The sequence below is a fragment of the Lepidochelys kempii genome, chromosome 2, assembly GCF_965140265.1.
Source record: "Lepidochelys kempii isolate rLepKem1 chromosome 2, rLepKem1.hap2, whole genome shotgun sequence".
Taxonomy (NCBI): domain Eukaryota; kingdom Metazoa; phylum Chordata; order Testudines; family Cheloniidae; genus Lepidochelys; species Lepidochelys kempii.
The window spans coordinates 22099841-22123506 of record NC_133257.1 but is presented as its reverse complement, the minus strand read 5'-3'; the positions used below and the strand labels follow the sequence as shown (position 1 = coordinate 22123506).

General features: G+C 43.4%; 1 protein-coding gene across 1 annotated transcript; it reads right to left on the bottom strand.

The window, feature by feature from the left end:
- Positions 1 to 6485: 6485 nt before the first annotated feature.
- On the bottom strand, positions 6486 to 8154 carry LOC140905748 (general transcription factor II-I repeat domain-containing protein 2-like). The gene is made up of 3 exons (XM_073329148.1): positions 7428 to 8154; positions 6684 to 7138; positions 6486 to 6626 (listed from the first exon to the last, which is right to left on the bottom strand). The coding sequence occupies exons 1-3, from the start codon at positions 8152 to 8154 to the stop codon at positions 6486 to 6488; spliced, it is 1323 nt and encodes a 440-aa protein (XP_073185249.1).
- Positions 8155 to 23666: the final 15512 nt, after the last annotated feature.

Below are 23666 nucleotides of genomic sequence, written 5' to 3'. Positions count from 1 at the left end.
CACTATCCTTTGAAGTGGAAGGTTGAGGGGAAGACTCACACCTCACTAGAGGGCTGGGGTCAGAGAGCTGCCTCCATAAAGATGGTTTTCTCTCTGTCCTTGCAGGATCTTGGTTGGAGCTGCTGGCAAAGGGAACACTTCTGCTGGATGTGGCCCTCACCGAGGCAGCGGATGCACTGACAGTGCTTGTCCATGACCAGGATCACCTCTTGCAAGTGTGACACTTCTTGAAGCTTAGAGAGCTGAGCATACCCTTGTCTGGGGGGTTCCCCCACACCAGGGGATGACACAAGAACAAAGTCCATTTTTCTTTCCTTTTTTTTTAGGTACCGCTAAATAAACAGTCAGAAGAGGAAAAGAAAACTAAAAGGCTTTCAAGGAAGCTAACATTTAACAAATGAAAGAGAGTTAACGATCCGCTAACGGACAGCTACCAGCTCTGCCTCTAGCCAGGGGCGGTTGAGAAGGAACTGAGGGCGGTTAGCCCATGTGCACTGTCTAGGCTTGTGTTGCAGCACAAGGAGAGGGAGCGCATGTGCAGGCCCAACGGACACTGCTGTCAAAGTTCTCCAATCAGCAGTGCAGGGACACAGACACATGTACAGTAGAGCCCCCTTAGAGAAGACGAATGACCCTATGCCACAAGATTAGAGGCAAAGATGTACTAATGGGCGATATTGCGAAAAATTAACAGTAAGAGTAATTTTTGGCTTACAAGATATCCAGTAGTCTAGCACATGCCCTAACCACAGGGTGCACTATGTGCATAAATTCTAATGAGGTATAGTCAGAATCACATTATGAAAAGAGGCTGCCCAGATTGGGAAAAATTAGCTTCTAATAGGAACCATCCCTCTACTGGTGACCAGTTGGCAAGGCAGACATCAGACCTTAAGAATATCCTTAAGGATGTGAGCATAATTATATTTGTAACTTGTGCATAGGTCTTTATAGAATTTCTTTTTACTTGGGTAATTGTAACTTTAATAAAACTTGCAAAACAGACTAGACCTTGTACTTGTGAATGTCTGTGTGGTCACTATCCTTGGTCTTTATGTGTTTCTAGAGACTCTAAATCTGAAACAAGTAGCAGAGGTGGCTTTCACTCTGTTGAGCTTGAAACTGTAGCCACCAGAGCTGAACTCACTATGGTGTAATACAACGTTACTATATTCACTTTAAATAAAATGAAAGGCTAGAATTTTCAAGTGATACCTCACCAGACGTATTGTGTACAAAGATTACTACAGTAGTGTGTAGGGTGTGAATACGGAGTGCATTCCATCACAGTGTCTAATCTGTTTCTACCTCCAACTCAGATATTCTAAGAAGCAGTTGTTTAAGGTATCTAAGCCTTGTCCACTGTGACATTAGACCATTGCATATGTGGGCAGTTACAGTCATCCATCATTGCTGTTTTTTGTTTACTTAATTACTTCTTTGTTGAGCCTCAACACTGTGCATTCAAGATCCCTTTGCTGATCGGGGAACTGGTAGTATAATCCTACTACTATGTTTATATTCTTATGATTTGGGATTTGAATCCATCCAGATTATACTGTATGTCCGTTCCCACACATACATGTGTCTTTTGAGCCTGGCATCTGTAATGTATGTTGGCATACAGCATTACAGAATCTACAAAGTTGTTTATAGTTGCGCACTAATTCTTAATTGCTGTTCATTTTGTGACAACCATCTGCTGAGACCTCACTTCTCTCCAACAAGCAGTTTGGCTGAAATTAAAAATCTACAGAAACAATTTCTACTGGGAAATTAGAAAAGTTAATAGAAATGAAGCTGCACAGGGTTTTAAAAGTTGCACTAGACTTTCTGCATATTCCCACAATTTACGTTATATTTGCATAGTAATTCAGAAGGATACCAACAAATTCAATCTAAATATAAAGCCATCTAATTGCAATTTTCTCCTGACATTCTTGGCTGTGCAGGGAAAAGATGGTGACCAGATGGCTTGAATAAAGTGTCTGGTACATCTATTCTATGCTGTAATACATGGTTGAAGGAGAAAGAGAATCCAAAAATATTGGCTGAAAGGTGATTGAAATGAGGGTGCTCTAGGGAAACCTAATAGGAATGATGTTGAAATCCTGATTGATATAATAGGATGTTACCACTAGCTTCCAGCATTCAACCGCTCCAAATACAGATTGCTATTCTCACTCATCTCGATCCAGTGAGATGATCAGCAGGGTAAGCAAGGCTGTTGCACTCCACCATGCATCTGAGTAAAGGACTTGTGTGCATTTGTAATGCCGACAGACCGTGGTCATCAGCAGGTGGGATCAAACTGGGGACCTCGGGAGTTTCGTGCATGACCCTCTACCGCATGAGCTAAAAGCCAACTGCCTGTAGTGCAGACTCATTTGATCTCTCTCTCTAAGTGGTCTCAGTGCCACTAGATGGGACAGAACACCACACCCAGGAGGTGTGTGGGATACACTGCAAGTGAAGTTAAGCACTAAACACTGTCCTCACTGCTGAGCAGCCGTAAGTTTCGAGTAAGTACTTCTGCTCCTTTTCTTGCAAGTGTGGAGAATAAGATGAGAGAGAGCAGAGTGGTATGAACTGATCTGAGAAGACATGGTTTAAATATTATCCTCATCATGCTAATGCAACGCTTAGCTAAACATTCCCCACTTGTTTATTCTATCTAGTGGCAGAGTGAAACTTACCAATCACAGAGGAGTACTCACAACTCTGGGTTTAGCAGACCCATGCTCAAACCGCTGAGCTATCCACGACCCATCAGTTTTTGCACGTGAGCTAAATTCACCCATGTGCAGAGGACTTGCACAAGGTCAGTGCACCATTTAAGACCTCATAACAAGTTTAAAAGTGGGCCTTAAATGGTCCAGAGCCCTTATTCCAGCCCTCTGCATGGGGTGGATTTCACCTTTTAAATGCACAATATTAATATTGTGCAACTGTGTTACGCAAAAGATTACACAACATTCTGATGAGCCTGCTTAAAGCCACTGCATCATGTCAAGAAATCTAGACTATATATCTGTTTCACATTATTAGTACTTATCACTAAGACATTCATTGCTGTAGTATCTGAACACTATTACATACATTTTGAAGTCTATCGTCTCCATCAAGAAAGAGGATCAAAGTCCCTCACTAGCTCACCTGAAGATACATATCTTGGAGGTGCAAAAGCTCTTTTATTTTAAAAAGTTTGTATAGTCTTGAGTGCTACAATTATTAATATAACATTGAATAAGAAAATATTACTTTACTGTCCAAATATCCTGTGGGGGGAATTGCTTTTTTGTCTTCTTGACACTGAAGAAATAACCTATATGCTGTAGCGGTATATTACGAATAGTTCCTTTTCCAAAAGCAGTAGAGAGATGAACGTTGCTCTTCCCAGCTAGTGTATGTGCTACATATAATCAAATATAAATGGGAAAAGGTAGAAGAAAAACCCTTTACAACTGTGACTTGTCTCTTTAAGGCCACCATACTGTTGTAACCCTGCAGGGTTCTGGCCTTTCTTCCTTAGCAACTGCTGGTGTAGGAGGCTTCCTAGATGTGCCTGGCTGTATTGCCATTGAACTTCTAAGAGGCCATCTAGCTCTAAATAACTTTTTCATTCCTAATGACAGGTTTCAGAGTAGCAGCCGTGTTAGTCTGTATTCGCGAAAAGAAAAGGAGGACTTTTATTTGAGCATAAGTGAGCTGTAGCTCACGAAAGCTTATGCTCAAATAAATTGGTTAGTCTCTAAGGTGCCACAAGTCCTCCTTTTCTTTTTTCATTCCTGATGAGCAGCCATGGAATGCCACTAGTTTGGAGCCTGCAGTTGCACCTGGCCTGATTGCCTTATCTGGGACTTGCCTCCCTTCATGGGGAGAGGAACAACATCAGAGCTATATTATAGCCACAATGGGGTTTCCAAGCAAGCAAGATATGTGCATGCTATTATAAATAGGGCCTTACCAAATTCACGGGTAAAAGTACTTCGCAGACTCCCTTATCCAGGGCAACTTACAAACGTAACAGTAGTGGACTACAATACTTGTTGTATATATTATATACTGTATGAACACATCTGCAAAATTTGCTCTTTATGCTCTGACCAAGCCACAAAAAATGTGTGATTTCTCTGTGATTTAAGCAGACCCCTAATCATGAGCATTTCCACAAGTGAAAATGAGGTTCCAAAAAAAATAAAGACGTAGTCTTACTTGTAAGTCTATGCACAGAAACTGTCTTGTACCCCGATCTCTATAAGGTGAATCAATCCCCTAAAAGGATCACATAGGGATATCAGAGCTCTCCTTAGACATAGAACTATCTTTCATTAATCCTTTATAAACACTACAGGATATGGCTAGGATTGTGTTTCCTATGTGAAAAGAGTAGACATTTTGGAGATACAATTCCTGACGTCTCTCAATGGAAGGGAGACACTCTAGAAGCCCAAGGTTTCAGCACAACCTCTCCATCTCTAGCGTTGCTTTTGCACCCTTTCGAAGAATGACACAAAACCTGGAAAAGAAAAAAATAATCTTTCAAAGGAGACTTCTTTAAATGAATGTATAAGGCTCAAGACATATTTCTGCAGCTATGAAAAGTAACATTGTTTTACGGAGGATTTATTGTATGAAAACATTCCTGAACGCATACCGCAGCTTTAAACTTTTTAGATTAGCATTTAGGGTCAGTTTTGCAAACTCTGGCCTCTGTGTGAGAAACGTGGTATCCACAATCATTTGCATGCACAATTTTTTTTAAACACACTATGACATGTGAATGCAAGGGATAGAATTTATATGTGCAGAGGCTATTTGCACATGCAGAGGTGGCATACATGGGTTTCTCAACCCAGGTGCAAGGTAAGCCCGTCTCATTTGAGAGTACGCATTCCATCACTTGCAAGGGCAAGTCATAGTACGGTAAGAATTGATTGTGAAAGTGGTTTTGCATGCAACGTTGTAAATGCACATAAAGAGGCCAAGTATTGAACATTTGTGAGCTAGGTATTTGTTTCATGCTCCCAAGTGGCAAAAAGAAAAAAAAAAAGTGTCCCAAACAAAACAGAAGTCAAAGTTCCCCTGAGCCAATAGCAGACATTAGTCTCAGTCATTTTGACTTCTGGCTTGCTTTCTAGAAAAACTACTTACCTCGTCTGCTGTACAAGCAGGAATTGTAGGGGATTTTTGACCATTTTGAAGCTGAGCTCTTTATCTTTCCACTGCGTGAGCAGGAAGTTGAGAAGCAGGATACGTTTGACAGCACTGTTAGAACGTGCAAGAATGTATCCACACTTTGTGGAAATCAGACAGCCTTCTGCTTACAAGAAACCCACATGACATTTAATGGATTTGTACACAGCGGGCTCAAAAGTGTGAAGTTAGGTACCTCTCAGCTCTTCAATCCCTGCACGATATTGTATAGTCACAATACACAGAGGGAGTTGGGTGGAAAATTAAGTGACCCATCATTGCAGATTTATGAACACACAACTTTAGCAGATATTTCTTATCTGGTGACAAGTCCTGTGTGTGATGGGCTCACTATGCAATAAGCAGGGGTGAGCATAATTTAAACGACTTACCGGTACTCCAGAGTCCTGAGCAAGGGGGCGTGGCCTCAACAAGAAGAGCCGTGGCCTTTAAATACCCGGGCCCTTTAATTCAATATTTAAAAGCCCCAGGGCTCCTCCAGCTGTGGCTGGGAGCTCCAGGGCCTTTAAATCACCCCCAGAGCTACCAGCTGCAAAGGTGGCTGGGAGCCCCGGGGCTCAGGAGCGATTTAAAGGGCCCGGGGCTCCGGCTGCCACTACCGCAGCAGAGCTCCGGGCCCTTTAAATCACTGCCGAAGCCTTGCCACCACTACCCCAGGGCTCCCGCAGCGGGGCTCGGGAGGCGATTTAAAGGACCCAGGGCTCCAGCCACTGCAGGGAGCCCCGGGCCCTTTAAATTGCCAGCCTGGGGAAGCTGGTCCGGTCCGGCACAGCATACTGGCTCTTGCCGGTACACCGGACCAGACCGGACCAGCTTACTTTTACCTCTGGCAATAAGCCTGCTAATCACTGAACTGTAGTTATTTGGCCCCATGTAAAATCGTAAATTATGCCACGTAATTAGGTCAGGACACCTCCCCCAGTGTCCACAAATGCTTCCTTTGTCTCTTTCAGTGCAGTGAATGTAATGGGCAGGGGGAGAGAAAGGAGGGTCTCATGAGGTGTTTGCTCACACACACAATGGAAGTTCTCTGATGCATGTTAACACAGCTTAAAACAGGGATTTCAAACTCAAATCACCACAAGGGCCACATAGGGACTAGTACATTGGCCCGAGGGCCGCATCACTAAAACCTTTTCATACAACAATACAAAAGTATAGTCAAAAATGAAAAAAATGAAGAGTAATATAGTATGCTATTAAAAGTCAATGTATTAACTTTTTTAAAACTGTAATGTGAAAATTCAGTGCTAATTTTGACAGTCATTTCATTTTTGGCCACTTAGCTGGCAGCGTTTTGCATCAACCAGAGCGTCAATATTAGGTTTGATATCCTGAGATGAAACCGATCTCAGTGTTGCTTGCAAAGGTTTATCAGTGAGCCTTGACCTTAGCACAGATTTGTTAATCTTCATGGAAGAGAGAAACTGTTAACATATATATGTACTTCCAAACGTTGCCATTACCCTTGCGGAAGCAGAGAATAACATGGGAAATCTTTCTTGTGAAAGAAACCGGTAGAATTCTGGAATTCCAACTTCTGTATACTTCTGCTTCAAAATGGTCTCACACTGAAGCTCCACTAACTCCATTTGCATTTCCTCTGCAACGTTGACAATTTCCACAGCAAATGGTGTGGAAAAAAGTTGAAAATGTGATTCAAATGCCTTGAAATCTTTAAACTGCACATCAAACTGTTTGTGTACGTTAGAAATGATATCTGCATATTCTTTCAAGGATTTGGGTTCAACTTTTCCTAAGGAATTCAGAGTCGAGAAATGGACCAAATTGCCAGCAATCAGCTGTTTCCCCCACAAAGTAAGCTTGACTTTGAATGACTTAACACTGTCATACATCTGTGTTATCACCTGTTTCCTACCCTGAAGCTTCTCATTCAGTGTATTCAGGTGATCAGTGACACCTGTTAGAAAAACAAGGTTGCAGATAAAAGTGGAATCAGCAAGCTGTGGAACCTCCTTGATTTTCATTTTCATGAAGGAATCAATCTCCTCTCTAAGTGCAAAAAAACACTTCAAAACATTTCCAAGACTCAGCCATCTAACTTGAGTGTGATACAGAAATTCCCCTTTATACGCTGTCCATACTTGCTAGAAAAGAAGTGAACTGTCTGTGATTCAGCCCTTGTGCATATATAAAATTAATGGTTTTAACAACTACATCCATAACTTCCTTCATTTGTAGACTTTTACCACACAGGGCTGCTTGGTGCAAAATGCAGTGTATACTGGTGAAGCTAATTCCTGGTATATTGAGGCTGTTCAGTTTGGTCTTCAGACATCCAACCACACCAACATTTTCAGAGCACATTGATGGCGCACTGGCCGTAGCCCAAGATATGAGTTTGTTCCATGGCAGCACAGCTCTTTCAATGCACTCTTCCAGTCCTTGAAATATGTCATGTCCTGTTGTGGGACCCTTCAGTGGCATTAAGTCTAGCAATTCTTCAGTTACATTCAAATTGCAATCCACACCTCTAATGAACACTGCACACTGTGCGGTATTTGATACATCTGTACTCTCATCAAGAGTAATTGAAAATGCTTCGAAGTCTTTTGCCATTTGAATCAATTGTTTTTGCACGTTATCTGCTAAATCCATTATCCTGCAGGCAACTGTATTGGCAGACAAGCTTATGCCTTCAAAAACTTTCTTCCTATCAGGACATAAAATTTTGCTGGCCTTCACAAGACATTCTTTTACGAATAGGCCTTCTGTAAAAGGTTGCGATGATTTAGCTATCGTTTTGCTTATCACAAAACTTGCTCTTACTGAATCTTCGCTAGACTTGTTAATCTCCAAAAAGAAATTTCTTTGCTTGGCAAATGCTGCTTTAAGTAGCCGAACTTTTTCCTCTCGGATTTTTCCAGTGAATGCATCATATTTTTCACAGTGCATTGTGTCATAGTGCCGACGCATGTTATACTCCTTGGGAACAGCAATCGTTTGCTGACAAATAAGGCACTGAATTTTATCTTTTACCTCTGTGAAAAAAATATAAATTCTCCCATTTGTCTTGAAACACTCTCTTCTCTTCCATGAGTGTTCTTTTTTTTTGACAAAGTCATTTCCCAGCGATTTTAATAAAATATAAACACTCAGTAATGCACCTGACTCAAAGGACAAAACATGCACTTACTTTTAGAATTACTTCTGTTAAAGCCCCCCGTCTGCCCCTGGCCCCACCCCCACTCCACCCCTTCCATGAGGCCCCACCCCTGCCTCACCTCTTCCCACCCTTTCCCCACCCCTATTCCACCAAGCTCCCCTTCCCCAAATCCCCGCCCCAGCCCTGCCTCTTTTCTGCCTCCTCCCCTGAGCACGCGGCTCCCCGCTCCTCCCCGCTCCCTCCTGGAAAGTGCTAAGCACCGCCAAACAGCTGTTTGGTGGCAGGAAGCACCTGGAGGTAGGCAGAGGAGTGGGGACGCAGTGCACTGGGTGGGGAAGGGCGGGGAGGGAGGGGAGCTTGGTGGCCATAGGAAATAACTTGGGGGGGACAGCGCAAGGAGCTTGGCAGCCACAGAAAATAACTCTGCAGGCCATGTGTTTGAGACCCCTGGCTTAAAACTGAACTACATTAACATGCAGTAGTGCACCCCAGTGGATCTATATGGGCTAGTTAGTATATAACACATTAGTGCAGACAAGAATTTACATTGAACTACTGGTGCGGACTAACACACCATGTAAACAAGCCCCCAAGCTCATGATTTCTGGGACCTGATTTATGATTTAACCCAGTGTTAACAACCATAAGTCAGGGTTGACAACATTTCCATCCAGATCAGTAAACAGAAGTATGTAACATTATGTACAGACTATCTTTCTTCATCAGAATTATCTGAAATCCTTCCATTGTTGCTATAAATATATAAATGACAACAGTTTTTCCCTTTGACACTAATATTTGCATACATGTTCTAATTGGTTGGTCATGTTACAGCATTCACTGTTGACCATTGATAACAGAAATCTGCTGGCATGCTCAGGACTCTCTTCAGTGCAGCACAAGATAGGGCTTTTCAATGCACATTACATTTACAAAACACAGTGGTGCTTTGAGGCTAAATTAGCGTCTGATAAAGCACTTTCAGATACTGAGGTGAAGGGGGATAGGTACATGCAAAGCATTAGTATTGATCTGATTGATCAATTTTCTTTGACTACTTATTCCTGGATGTTCACCTACCACCTCATCATTTCCTTCTAAAGGGAAGCATAAAAATGTTTAATTTTTAAATTGTATAACAGCAAACTGGGCCAATACTAAATGGACACTTGCTGCATCACACCCTGTGTTTTGTTATAATAAAAACAAGAGATGCATTTATTTTCCGTTCACCAGCCAGTCTGTAATATTGACTGTTCTGTTGTGTGTTGATTTGAGTACCATTTCACAAAAATGACTGTACAAACAAACAACTGTGATGGGACTGCTGTGCCCAAATGATGATTTTTGGCTGGTGTTGGATCACAAGTCACTTTGCTATTGGAGCAGAGGTAATAAAGGGGTGTCTATCCTTGTTGTGTGAATCAAGGGCAGCAGAACTGTGCTGGGCATACCCTGATTGAGGGACTCACCCTCAACGAAACTGCACTCGCTAAGCAGGAGATATGTGTACCAAAGGCCAGGGGAGTTGAGGGAAGGTGGGGTGGGGGGTAAATACTTGCACAGACACAGACTTTTATTTTTCTGGGAGGTGCTCTACCCCTGCTCTGCCCCAAGGCTGTGCCCACATTCTGCCTATTTCCCTAAGATCTTGCCCTCACGCTGCCCCCTCCCCCGAGTCCTCTTGCTGCTCTTCAGGCTCAACCCAGTGCCTCCTGCCAGCTGCTGAACAGCTGTGGGTGCTGAGCACTCCGTGTGTTTTTTCCTTGGGTGCTTGAGCCCCGCAGCACCCATGGAGTTGGCACCCATGGGTACTTGTACCTGGAGGTCTGGGCTCTGCTCCCAGGCATGATTTGATCCTGCTTCTCCACTGTGTAATAACAGAGCTGACTAAGACTCACTTGGGAGTCTTGGTGTAGACTAACAGAGCTGAAATCACTGATAACCAGGGCTAAGCATTAGACCTGCTTTGGGACAGAGTCTCTGATGCGAGATTCTGCTCAGTCTGTGCTAGCAGTGAGGCTCCCCCACTAACATGAGATCACTGAACGCCGACATCACAGAGCTGTGTTAAGTGGTGGGACCCTATTAAATCCCAGAGGGTGCAGAGTGACTGGTGGGGCAGAGCAAGTGGCAGGACAGTAGCATGAGTAAGGTGCTTTCCCCCCACCCCCTGCCATGGTGGGAGGTGAACTCTTGAGCTGCACCTTTGGGTCTTCACTGGGATCTTCACTGACCAAGGACAACAACTGTGAGTGGGGTGCTGTGGAGGGAGAAGGGAGGGGCTTGTTAAAGGAACTTTTGGTTGCTGGACTTAAGAACTTCAGGCAAAAGGACACTGCCTATCATACTCTGAGGTGGGTGTTTTGCTCATGGTTTTATGTTCTGAGTCCTGCTTGCAGTGTTTGCCCAAGGTAATGCCGGGTTACTTTCCCCCTTTTTATTAAAAGTTTCTTTCTACACTCAGACTCTGTGCCTGCGAGAGGGGAAGAATTGCCTCTAGAGCCGCCCAAGGGGTGGTGTGTAATTGTCCCAGGTTACTGGGTGGGGGCTCGAGCCGGTTCTGTGTCGGACTGTTGAAAAGGAACCCTTAGACATTGAACCCGGCCCTGGTTGATGCTGACTCCAACTGGCAAAAGGGTTACATAGTAAATTGGCCACATGATGTCTATGGTCAGACAATCAATGAGCTCATTTTCCTTTGGCTATCAAGAAAAATGTTTGATGGGATGAGAATCAAAATAAAAATATAGATCGCATCTGTGCCTTTATATCAGTAAATTAAGTGTGAGTGAGTTTCAGTTTATTCCCCAGTAACTTAAATACAGTAATCTACATTGTCAATCACACAGGGGATGGTGAGGGGGAAAAGGTTTGGATCTGAAGAAGTTTTCTTGTAACTACAAGCGCAAATCCATACCTGGCCCAGACAAAAAGTCATATCAGTAAATTGCTTTACATGTGCCCCACCAGTGCTGACAGGTTAAACACAAGCTAATAATAATCTGACCATCTAACTCTCTGTAGTGCATCACAAAAGAAATGAAGTAACATTTTTAGGGGTGAGCTGTGCAGCATTCATTGACGTACACCCAATAAAAATCAGCTTATTGGATCAAGTCCAGAGGTCTTCGCTCAATTTGACATCAGCAGGGAGCTGACGTTGTTAAAAACTGAGGGCTTGTCTCTGCTAGAAAGCTTTACTGGCAAAAGTTCTGCCAGCATACTGCTACTGACATAGCTAGTTTGGCAGAGTGCATTCACACTCAGCATCAGTCCATGTTTACTCAATATTACTGGACACATTTCCTCAGGTCAGAAAAGAGCCCAAATCCATCCTGATTTTGAGTTGGTTCTGGGTTATTTTACAAGCCTTCTGTACAGCTCAAATCCTAACCTACCTGGCTCTAATGACAGCCCCACATCAGTCCCTTTTCCAAGCCACATTTTTCAGTTATAATCTCGGAATCTGCACACACAGAAGTGTGCATGTAATTGCTTGCCTGCACGCATAGCCAGAGCTATAGGTGCAAAGGGGTTTTCTAAGTGTGCATTTAGGATCAAAACTTGACCTTCATTTGTGGGCACAGAGCGTGCACGCCCAGAGGGACTGCTGCAGAAATGAATGGGGGCAAGGTTTGGGGTCCCTGAATATTGCCTTGATTTTTCAAGATAGAAAAATCATCCAGTAGCATTTCACCCACAGTCAGTTACACTTAGGGCCCTACCAAATTCATGCTCCATTTTGATCAATTTCATGGTCAGGTGATTTTAAAAATCGTAAATTTCATGATTTCAGCTATTTAAATCTGAAATTTCATGGTGTTGTAATTGTAGGGATCCTGACTCAAAAAGGAGGGTTTTTTTGGGGGGGGGTCACTACAAGGTTATTGTGGGGGAGGAGGGGTTGGGGTACTGTTACCCCTTCCTTCTGCACTGCTGCTGGTGACGGCGCTGCCTTCAGAGTGGTGGCTGCTGGCCGGGAGCCCAGCTCTGAAGGCAGAGCCCCTGCCAGCAGCAGTGCAGAAGGAAGGATGGTCTGGTAGGGTATTGCCACCCTTACTTCTGCACTGTTGCCTGCAGAACTGGGCCCTCAGTCAGCAGCCACCACTCTCCGGCCGCCCAGCTCTGAAGACATCGCAGAAGTAAGGGTGGCAATACTGTAACCTACAATAACCTTGTGACCCCCCTGCAACTCTCTTTTGGGTTAGGACCCCCAATTTGAGAAACGCTTGTCTCCCCCCATTAAATCTGTACAGTCTAGGGTAAAAGCACACAAAAGACCAGGTTTCACACGGGGAGACCAGATTTCACGGTCAGTGACATGTTTTTCATGGCTGTGAATTTGGTAGGGCCCTAATTATAACTGTTTAAATAAGCCAGAGCCAAACTGGGAATAGTTACCCTTCTGTTACTCTTAGTTGATAAAGTGCTTTGTACTGCAGCCCAGGGGAGGCTAGAAAAGTTCTACTTCATGTTATAATATAGATTTAAATCTATTAGACTCCTTCTTGTAACCAATGCCCATACACTGACCATTTAACCAATGACAAGGTGCCCTGGGATGTTTACAGAATAGATTCACCCCAAACTATGTACAATAATAGAGATATATTTACACAACTTGGGCCACATTCTGGCCAACCATAAGCATATGCACATGCCACCAAACAGTACGCATGCTTTTATTTCAATTATTCCCATATTGACTGGGTACATGTCACCTCAAGACGGGTTGTACAGATAAAGTTTCTTAACTTTAATGACTTAAATGACTGCTTCTTGGAGCAGCTAGTCCTGGAACCCACAAGAGGAGAGGCAATTCTTGATTTAGTCCTAAGGGAAGCACAGGATCTGGTCCAAGAGGTGAATATAGCTGGACCACTTGGCAATAGTGACTATAAAAAATTAAATTTAACGTCCCTTTGGTGGGGGAAAATACCACACCAGCCCAGCACTGTAGCATTTAATTTCAGAAAGGAGAACTACACAAAAATGAGGAGGTTAATTAAACAGAAATTAGAAGGTACAGTGCAAAAAGTGAAATCCCTGCAAGTAGTATGGAAACTTTTTAAAGACACCATAATAAAGGCTCAATTTAAATGTATACTCTAAATTAAAAAACATAGTAAGAAAACCCAAAAAGTGCCACCATGGCTAAACAAGAAAGTAAAGGAAGCAGTGAGAATCAAAAAGGCATTCTTTAAAAAGTGGAAGTTAAATCCTAATGAGGAAAATAGAACGGAGCATAAACTCTGGCAAGTGAAGTGTAATAATATAATTAGGAAGGCCAAAAAAGAATTTGAAGAACAGCTAGCCAAAGACTCAAAAAGTAATAGCAAATTTTTTTTAAGTACATCAGAAGTAAGAAGCCTGCTAAACAACCAGTGGGGCCACTGGACGATCGAGATGCTAAAGGAGAACTCAAGGACAATAAAGCCATTGTGGAGAAACTAAATTAATTCTTTGCATCAGTCTTCACAGCTGAGGATGTGAGGGAGATTCCCAACCTGAGCCATTCTTTTTAGGTGACAAATCTGAGGAACTGTCCCAGATTGAGGTGTCATTAGAGGAGGTTTTGGAACAAACTGATAAACTAAACAGTAATAAGTCACCAGGACCAGATGCTATTCACCCAAGAGTTCTGAAGGAACTCAAATGTGAAATTGCAGAACTATTAACTGTCGTCTGTAACTTATCATTTAAATCAGCTTCTGTACGAATGACTGGAGGATAGCTAATGTGATGTCAATTTTTAAAAAGGGCTCCAGAGGTGATCCTGGCAATTACAGGCCGGTAAGCCTGACTTCAGTACCGTGCAGACTGGTTGAAACTGTAGTAAAGAACAAAATTGTCAGACACAAAGATGAACATAATTTGTTGGGGAAGAGGAGGTCAACAAGCATGTGGCCAAAGGGGATCCAGTGTACATAGTGTACTTAGATTTTCAGAAAGCCTTTGACAAGGTCTCTCACCAAAGGCTCTTAAGCAAAGTAAGCTGTCATGGGATAAGAGGGAAGGTCCTCTCACATAGTTAAAAGATAGGAAACAAAGTGTAGGAATAAATGGTCAGTTTTCAGAATAAAGAGAGAGGAAAATAATGGTGTCCCCCAGAGGTCTGTACTGGCCCTAGTCCTATTCAACATATTCATAGATGATCTGGAAAAAGGGATAAATATTGAGGTGGCAAAATGTGCAGATGATACAAAACTACTCAAGATAGTTAAGTCCCAGGTAGACTGCAAAGAGCTATAAAAGGATCTCTCAAAACTGGGTGACTGGGCAACAAAATGGCAGATGAAATTCAATGTTGATAAATGCAAACTAATGCATATTGTAAAACATAATCCCATCTATACATATAAAATGATGGGGTCTAAATTAGCTGTTACCACTCAAGAAAGATCTTAGTGTCATTGTGGATAGTTCTCTGAAAACATCCACTCAATGTGCAGCAGCAGTCAAAAGAGCGAACAGAATGTTGGGAATCATTAAGAAAGGAATAGATGATAAGACAGAAAATATCACATTTCCTTTATATAAATCCATGGTACGCCCACATGTTGAATACTGCGTGCAGATGTAGTCACCCCATATCAAAAAAGATATATTGGAATTGGAAAAGGTTCAGAAAAGGGCAACAAAAATGATTAGGCCTATGGAACAGCTTCTGTATCAGGAGAGATTAATAAGACTGGGATATTTTAGCTTGGAAAAGAGACAACTAAGGGGGGATATAATATGATAGAGGTCTATAAAATCATGACTGGTGTTGAGAAAGTAAATAAGGAAGTGTTTTTACTTCTTCTCATAACACAGGAACTAGGGGTCATGAAATAAAATTAATAGGCAGCAGGTTTAAAACAAACAGAAGGAAGTATTTCTTCTCACGACGCACAGTCAACCTGTGGAACTCTTTGCCAGAGGATGTTGTGAAGGCCAAGACTATAATGGTTCCAAAAAGCACAAGATAAATTCATGGAGGATAGGTCCATCAATAGCTATTAGCCAGTATGGGCATTGATGGTGTTCCTAGCCTCTACTTGCCAGAAGCTGGGAATGGGCGACAGGCGAAGGATCACTTGATGATTACCTGTTCTGTTCATTCCCTCTGGGGCACCTGGCATTGGCCACTGTCAGAAGACAGGATACTGGGCTAGATGGACCTTTGGTCTGACTCAGTATGGCTGTTCTTATATTCATTGAACTCATTGATGAAACCCTCGTTGGTTTAACTGGAAATGGAGCTCAATGGAAGCGGGATCTAGCCCCATGTTCCTGAAAACTTACCATTCTTGGAAATTCCTTCTAGTAAATTTTTTCACAGAAAGAAAACACAGAAGGGCTGAGTATATAGCCGAAGTGAATGGGTTCAGATTTCAACTGAATATTTAAGGCCCTATTAGGCCTTCTCTGCATTGGAAGTTGACTAGCAGATTATTATGGAATAAGCTATTCTACAATAGCTCCCTGTGTGGACACTATTCTGGAATAAAAGTGACCTAATTCTAGAACAACTACTCTGCTTTGTGAGTGGACTAAGTATTCTGGAATTGATCACTTTTATTCCAGAATAGTGTCCACACAGGGAGCTATTCCATTCCAAAATAGTAATGGCAGAATAGATTTTTCCGCAACAGCTCTGCCAGTCAGTCTCCCAACCTCCTCATCCTATTTAGACAAGACCAAAGTCTGAAGGAAAAAGCACAGGCAGGAAATCTAAGTTCGATTCTTGACTCCAACATTGGTATATTGTGTGATCAAGTTAGTAAGCCTCTCTAGGCTGCAGTTCCTTCCCACCCACATCTACCTCCCTCAAAGAATGAGGATGAGTCAATTAAGATCTTCAGAAGGTGCTGTAGTCCTACATATTATTAATGTAGCTATCAACAACATTGCTGCTCACCCTAAGTCTCTTTAATACTAGCAGACTCAGCACAAGGCAGGGTGCCAGAAATTGCTGAGTTCAAATTCCGGTTCTAACATTAATTCATCATTTAACCTTGATCAAAAAGAAGGTTGAGGGGAGATATGATTGCTCTCTATAAATATATCAGAGGGATAAATACCAGAGAGGGAGAGGAATTATTTAAACTCAGTACCAATGTGGACACAAGAACAAATGGATATAAACTGGCCACTAGGAAATTTAGATTAGAAATTAGACGAAGGTTTCTAACCATCAGAGGAGTGAAGTTTTGGAATAGTCTTTCGAGGGAAGTAGTGGGGGCAAAAGATCTATCTTGCTTTAAGATTAAACTCGATAAGTTTATGGAGGAGATGGTATGATGTGATAACATGGTTTTGGTAATTAAATATTCATGGTAAATAGGCCTAATGGCCTGTGATGGGTTTTTAGATGGGGTAAGATCCAAGTTACCCGGGAAAGAATTTTCTGTAGTATCTGGCTGATGAATCTTGCCCATATGCTCAGGGTTTAGCTGATCGCCATATTTGGGGTCGGGAAGGAATTTTCCTCCAGGGCAGATTGGAAGGCCCTGGAGGTTTTTTGCCTTCCTCTGTAGCATGGGGCACGGGTCACTTGCTGGAGGATTCTCTGCTCCTTGAGGTCTTCAAACTACAATTTGAGGACTTCAATAGCACAGATATAGGTGTGAGGTCTTTTTTAGGAGTGGTGGGTGAAATTCTGTGGCCTGCATTGTGCAGGAGGTCAGACTAGATGATCATAATGGTCCCTTCTGACCTAAATAGTATGCGCATATAAATTATTTATGACTCAGATTTGAAGAGCTATGTAGGCATTGCAAGGCCCTAAGTGATTCAAATGGCTAAGTCTCATTTTCAAAAGTCACTTAAGTGACTAAGTCACTTTTCAGAAAGGAACCTTAGGCTTTGCAAATCCTAAATAACTTTTAAAAGCTGGGCCTTAGCAGCTGTGTCTTGATCTTCCTGTAGGCAAAATGGGAACAATGCAACTTACCTACCTCAAAGAGCTTGTGAGAATTAATATTTCTGAAGCGCTTTGAAGGTATGAAGCTTATATAAGAATTCCATATTACTGCTATTGTAGTCCCTATTGTGTTATGGTGCCCTATTGAAATTTAGTACATAAATTAATGCATTAAATAAAGCCATGCTGGGGTGGTTTATAGCAGGGGTTGTGAGGGAGGATAATCCAGTGAATAGGGCACTGGTCCAGGCCTATTTGATACAAGGCAGATTCCCCGAAGGGGATTTATCTACGAAACCAGATAGTCCTCCTCCTCTACAGAGGGAGAGGACCAGAGAAAATCATAGGGATCAACTGAGTTGAGGGACAGCACTGGCATGTGATGTGGGAGACCTGGGTTCAATTCCCTTCTCTGCCAAGTACTTCCTGTGTGACCTTGGGCAAGTCACTTGGCCACTCTGTGCCTCAGTTCCTTATCCATTAAAATGGGGATAATAGCTCTGTGCTACCTCAGTGGGGTGTTATGAAAATAAATACATAATATCTGTACAGCTCTTTGAGATACATGGCACTTTTCATCAGTCGAAGTCAGGTATTATCCCTTAACTAATGCAGGCAACAGAAATCCTACAGACAATTTCATTCCACCAATTTTTTGAGCACTACACGTTTGAAACACACACAATTGAAGTGTCTCTTTATAATTCTATTTCATGTGAAAATATCCCGAATAACAGCTCAACCTGTGCCTGCTTTTTATCTGCATGACAAAAGAACTGAACATCTTTACTGTTGTTCTAGGAATCACTGCATTAAACGTTTCCGACATACATTTTGAGTAGGCATTTCTATAGTAGGTTTGTAATTACCCAAGTAGGAGAGCAAGACTTCAATGCAGACACACACACACACACACACATACATACATACAAACAGGCCCAAAGGTTCTCATGGACATTTTAAACACACCAATCCTGCTACGTAAGCAGCATTATTGCAGCTTTATTGGGTTTGGCTGTAGAGATAGTCCCACATAAAGCAGAATTTAGAGTCAGAGTTTAAGGCCAGGGACCTCCCGATCATAGAATCATAGAATCATAGAATATCAGGGTTGGAAGGGACCTCAGGACGTCATCTAGTCCAACCCCCTGCTCAAAGCAGGACCAATCCCCAATTAAATCATCCCAGCCAGGGCTTTGTCAAGCCTGACCTTAAAAACTGCGAAGGAAGGAGATTCTACCACCTCCCTAGGTAACGCATTCCAGTGCTTCACCACCCTCCTAGTGAAAAAGTTTTTCCTAATATCCAATCTAAACCTCCCCCACTGCAACTTGAGACCATTACTCCTTGTCCTGTCATCTTCTACCACTGAGAATAGTCTAGAACCATCCTCTTTGGAACCACCTCTCAGGTAGTTGAAAGCAGCTATCAAATCCCCCCTCATTCTTCTCTTCTGCAGACTAAACAATCCCAGTTCCCTCAGCCTCTCCTCATAAGTCATGTGTTCCAGACCCCTAATCATTTTTGTTGCCCTTCGCTGGACTCTCTCCAATTTATCCACATCCTTCTTGTAGTGTGGGGCCCAAAACTGGACACAGTACTTTGTCTAGTCTGAGTACCTGGTCCCACAGGGGGCTAGACGAACATGCTACAGGCATAGAATAGGAAGGACTGAGTTCCCCCACAATGGCAGAGAATTGATTAAATGAGATATACCCAGAAATCCTGGCAAGTGACCCATGCCCACACGCTGCAGAGGAAAGAAAAAATCCTCAAGATCACTGCCAATCAGACCAGGGGGGAAAATTCCCTCCTGATCCCACATATGGCAATCAGTTAGCTCTCAAGCATCAGACAGTCAAGCACCTTAGAGAGCCCCACTCCTTCCCTCCCAATATCCCATCTCCAGCTGTGGCCATCTCTAATGCTTCAGAGGAAGGAGATCAAGACCCAAATCCACTCTGAGGAGGGGGCCTTTGTCTGCTGATCAGTTGTTACATGAATAAGAGCAGAGACCCACACTGTATAAAGGGCTGACACTCAGATTCATGGGCATGCTTGTTGTGAGCCAAGGTGATTATGAACTTGTAACCACAGAAAAACCCCTTGGAGGAGCCCTTATTGGTGTTGGGGGTGATCTCTGGTTAGCTTATTAGCATGTGTCTAGGTTCCATTATTGTCTTATTATGTTTTCTCTGTAATGAATCATAGAATATCAGGGTTGGAAGGGACCTCAGGAGGTCATCTAGTCCAATTCCCTGCTCAAAGCAGGACCAATCCCCAATTAAATCATCCCAGCCAGGGCTTTGTCAAGCCTGACCTTAAAAACTTCTAAGGAAGGAGATTCTACCACCTCCCTAGGTAACGCATTCCAGTGTTTCACCACCCTCCTAGTGAAGAAGTTTTTCCTAATATCCAACTTAAACCTCCCCCACTGCAACTTGAGACCATTACTCCTTGTCCTGTCCTCTTCCACCACTGAGAATAGTCTAGAACCATCCTCTCTGGAACCACCTCTCAGGTAGTTGAAAGCAGCTATCAAATCCCCCCTCATTCTTCTCTTCTGCAGACTAAACAATCCCAGTTCCCTCAGCCTCTCCTCATAAGTCATGTGTTCCAGACCCCTAATCATTTTTGTTGCCCTTCGCTGGACTCTCTCCAATTTATCCACATCCTTCTTGTAGTGCGGGGCCCAAAACTGGACACAGTACTCCAGATGAGGCCTCACCAATGTCGAATAGAGGGGAACGATCACATCCCTTGATCTGCTCGCTATGCCCCTACTTATACATCCCAAAATGCCACTGGCCTTCTTGGCAACAAGGGCACACTGCTGACTCATATCCAGCTTCTCGTTCACTGTCACCCCTAGGTCCTTTTCCGCAGAACTGCTGCCTCGCCATTCGGTCCCTAGTCTGTAGCTGTGCATTGGGTTCTTCCGTCCTAAGTGCAGGACCCTGCACTTATCCTTATTGAACCTCATCAGATTTCTTTTGGCCCAATCCTCCAATTTGTTTAGGTCCCTCTGTATCCTATCCCTGCCCTCCAGTGTATCAACCACTCCTCCCAGTTTAGTATCATCTGCAAATTTGCTGAGAGTGCAATCCACACCATCCTCCAGATCATTTATGAAGATATTGAACAAAACCGGCCCCAGGACCGACCCCTGGGGCACTCCACTTGACACCGGCTGCCAGCTAGACATGGAGCCATTGATCACTACCCGTTGAGCCTGACAATCTAGCCAACTTTCTACTCACCTTATAGTGCATTCATCCAGCCCTTACTTCTTTAACTTGCTGACAAGAATACTGTGGGAGACAGTGTCAAAAGCTTTGCTAAAGTCAAGAAACAATACATCCACTGCTTTCCCTTCATCCACAGAACCAGTAATCTCATCATAGAAGGCGATTAGATTAGTCAGGCATGACCTTCCCTTGGTGAATCCATGTTCCTGATCACTTTCCTCTCATGTAAGTGCTTCAGGATTGATTCCTTGAGGACCTGCTCCATGATTTTTCCGGGGACAGAGGTGAGGCTGACTGGCCTGTAGTTCCCAGGATCCTCCTTCTTCCCTTTTTTAAAGATTGGCACTACATTAGCCTTTTTCCAGTCATCTGGGACTTCCCCCGTTCGCCACGAGTTTTCAAAGATAATGGCCAATGGCTCTGCAATCACAGCCGCCAATTCCTTTAGCACTCTCAGATGCAACTCGTCCGGCCCCATGGATTTGTGCACGTCCAGCTTTTCTAAATAGTCCCTCACCACCTCTTTCTCCACAGAGGGCTGGCCATCTACTCCTCATGTTGTGATGCCCAACTTGTGATTTTAATGCTTCTACTTAAGAATAAATGTGCTTGTTTAAGAAAAACTGTGTGGTACCTTATAACTCTGGGCAGTTACACTCTTCATAGCCTCTGAGGAGAAAAACAAAGCAGGCCTGCTTAGGCAGACTGATTTGCTGGGGAAGTCAAAGAGCAGACAGGGAACTGAACAGTCGTGGAATAACCCCATCAGGAGGGAGTGAGACATGGATCTTTGCCAAAGAGAGGTGACAGCTACAGAGACAGAAGCCTGAGAGCTGGTGCCTTTGCTGGACTATGAGGAGGAACGGGTGCAGTTGCCCTGGACCATGACATATAGGTAAGGGGGAAAATTCCCTGCTTCATTGCTGCATACTGCCTTGGGCTTTCATGGGCAACTAAGCAATACAGCAAATAAACAATAAGCTCCTCCAAATGAAAATGATGTTTTATTACTGTGTTCTGCAGAAATGTGTTTCAAACAGTAGCTGGCCACTGGTCTAGTTATTACGTAGTCCTGCCTTGAGGTGCAGGGGACTGCACTAGATGAGGTCCCTTCCAGTCCTACACTTCTATGATTTTACATCCGAATGAGAAGGCTGTATTCCAAGTTCCAGCTTTGCATGGTTTTAGTGGAGATTCTACATGTTTCTTGGCCCACAAAAAGGCTGTGTGCGTCAAAGAATGTGTCTTGACTTGATTAAGAAGAGGATAAGAAGATGCTTTGTGCACTGGGGGCAATGCCCAGGTTGTTCAATCTAGTAACACATTATTCTGTAGCCTTTTATTATCCCTAATATTATTTGCACAGTACAAGAAATATGTCCTAACATTGAGATCTATTAGTTTATGGAATAAGAGTATAGGGAACGGATGGAAAATACCTCACCTGAGACAAAGCACTAGAAGCAAGGAAGAAATCTCTCTTGGCAGGCGTAGGCTTCCTGACCTAGCACTTCTCTCCTGTATCTGCTATCAGATAAAAAATTTAGGTCTTTTAGAATCTGTGAGGCACACAGCCTGCTGAATAGCCAATAAATCTGATCTGGCTCCTTTTTAACCCTTTGGTTCCAAACAAACTATTAGAGAATTTTGTGGTATGAAAACCATTGTACTTTATAGGACTTCAGGGTTGCTGCACATCATGACATTTCAGAATGTCACATGAACAAATGGGCTAGATGTCAGACCCTCCTGTTCCCAAAGCACAGACTCCTTGCCATTTCAGCTAATAGAGAATCGTAGTTATCAGAAAAGGAGCCGGCGCAGTTTGGGCAGTTCTGATTCGATCCAGCGGAGGTATGCATACATACTAGCCCGTTCATTACAGTATGATTATTCTCAACGTTTTATGAAACTTAAACAACCCTAAAGGCACTAAGAAAGCTTTAAGGCAATTTCAGTGAAAACACGGGCTTAATGCACCACTGCATTATAACAGTGTTCTGTCGGTGTCACTCCGTTGATTATAGTTGTGTTAAAAACTGGCACAACAGTGGTGAATCACGCCCCTTATCCTCCCCAAACTGGTTTTGCCAGTGGTAAGAAGTTTTTCATACTTCTCTGTTCATCGTGCCATTTAAATTATTTTCTAAATATTGATACATGTCACATCTATCAGTCTTAATCTGTATATACTTGTATTTGATTGCCACTATAGCACATAATCCCAACATGACAGCGGTTCTCAAATTGTGGGTTGGGACCCCAAAGTGGGACGCAACCCCATTTTAATGGAGTTGCCAGAACTGGCTTAGACTTGCAGGAGCCCGGGGCCAAACCCCAAGGGCTTCAGCCCTGGGCAGCAGGGCTTAGGTTACAGGCCCCCTGCCTGGGGCTGAAGGCCTTGAGCTTCAGTTTTGGCCCCTTCATCCAGGGTGGTGGGGTTTGGGCTTTGGCCCCCCCACCTAGGGTGGGAAGGGCTCGGGTGGGCTCAGGCTTCAACCCCCCTCCTGGGGTCTTGTAGTAATTTTTGTTGTCAGAGGGGTGCAATGAAGTTTGAGAACCCCTGCAATAGCAGCTGAGCATACACAATTCCCATTAAAGTCCTCTGAGGTTCCAGGTGCTTGGCCTCCCTCAGGAGCAGGCTGACATGTGCTTATGCTGGGCCATAGTATCTACGATTCTTGCTGAGCTTGATGCAGCAGGGTGGGTGACTGCCAGGGAGCTTGTTGTGGCTCCCTGATTCTCTGGCTAGTTCTACAGCGATTCCAGCCGCAGTGGATTTTAGAGCAGCTTCTGGACGGCTCTAAACTCCACCAGCTGGTAAAGCCCCAAGGAACAGCATATATGTTGGAGTGCAGCACAATCCATCGCCCTCCCAACATGCCACCTATGCTGTGGGCAGGTGGAAGGTGGTGCTGAGGCTAGCTACATTGTCTCTGTACCCACTAAGAGTTCCCTCATGCCAAAAGAATTCTCAAAGGCCAGACCCAGCTGCTACTGACCCCCCTGTGGTCCCAGAGAAACACAAAGGAGCTGGAACATACCACAAACTCTGGCCTAGTATGTGTTCATTCTTGGTAATATCTCAGGGTCTCTGAAATGACTGCAAACATTCTTTGAGAGACAGTCTTGACAGTTTCTGCTACTGATCATGATTTAATAA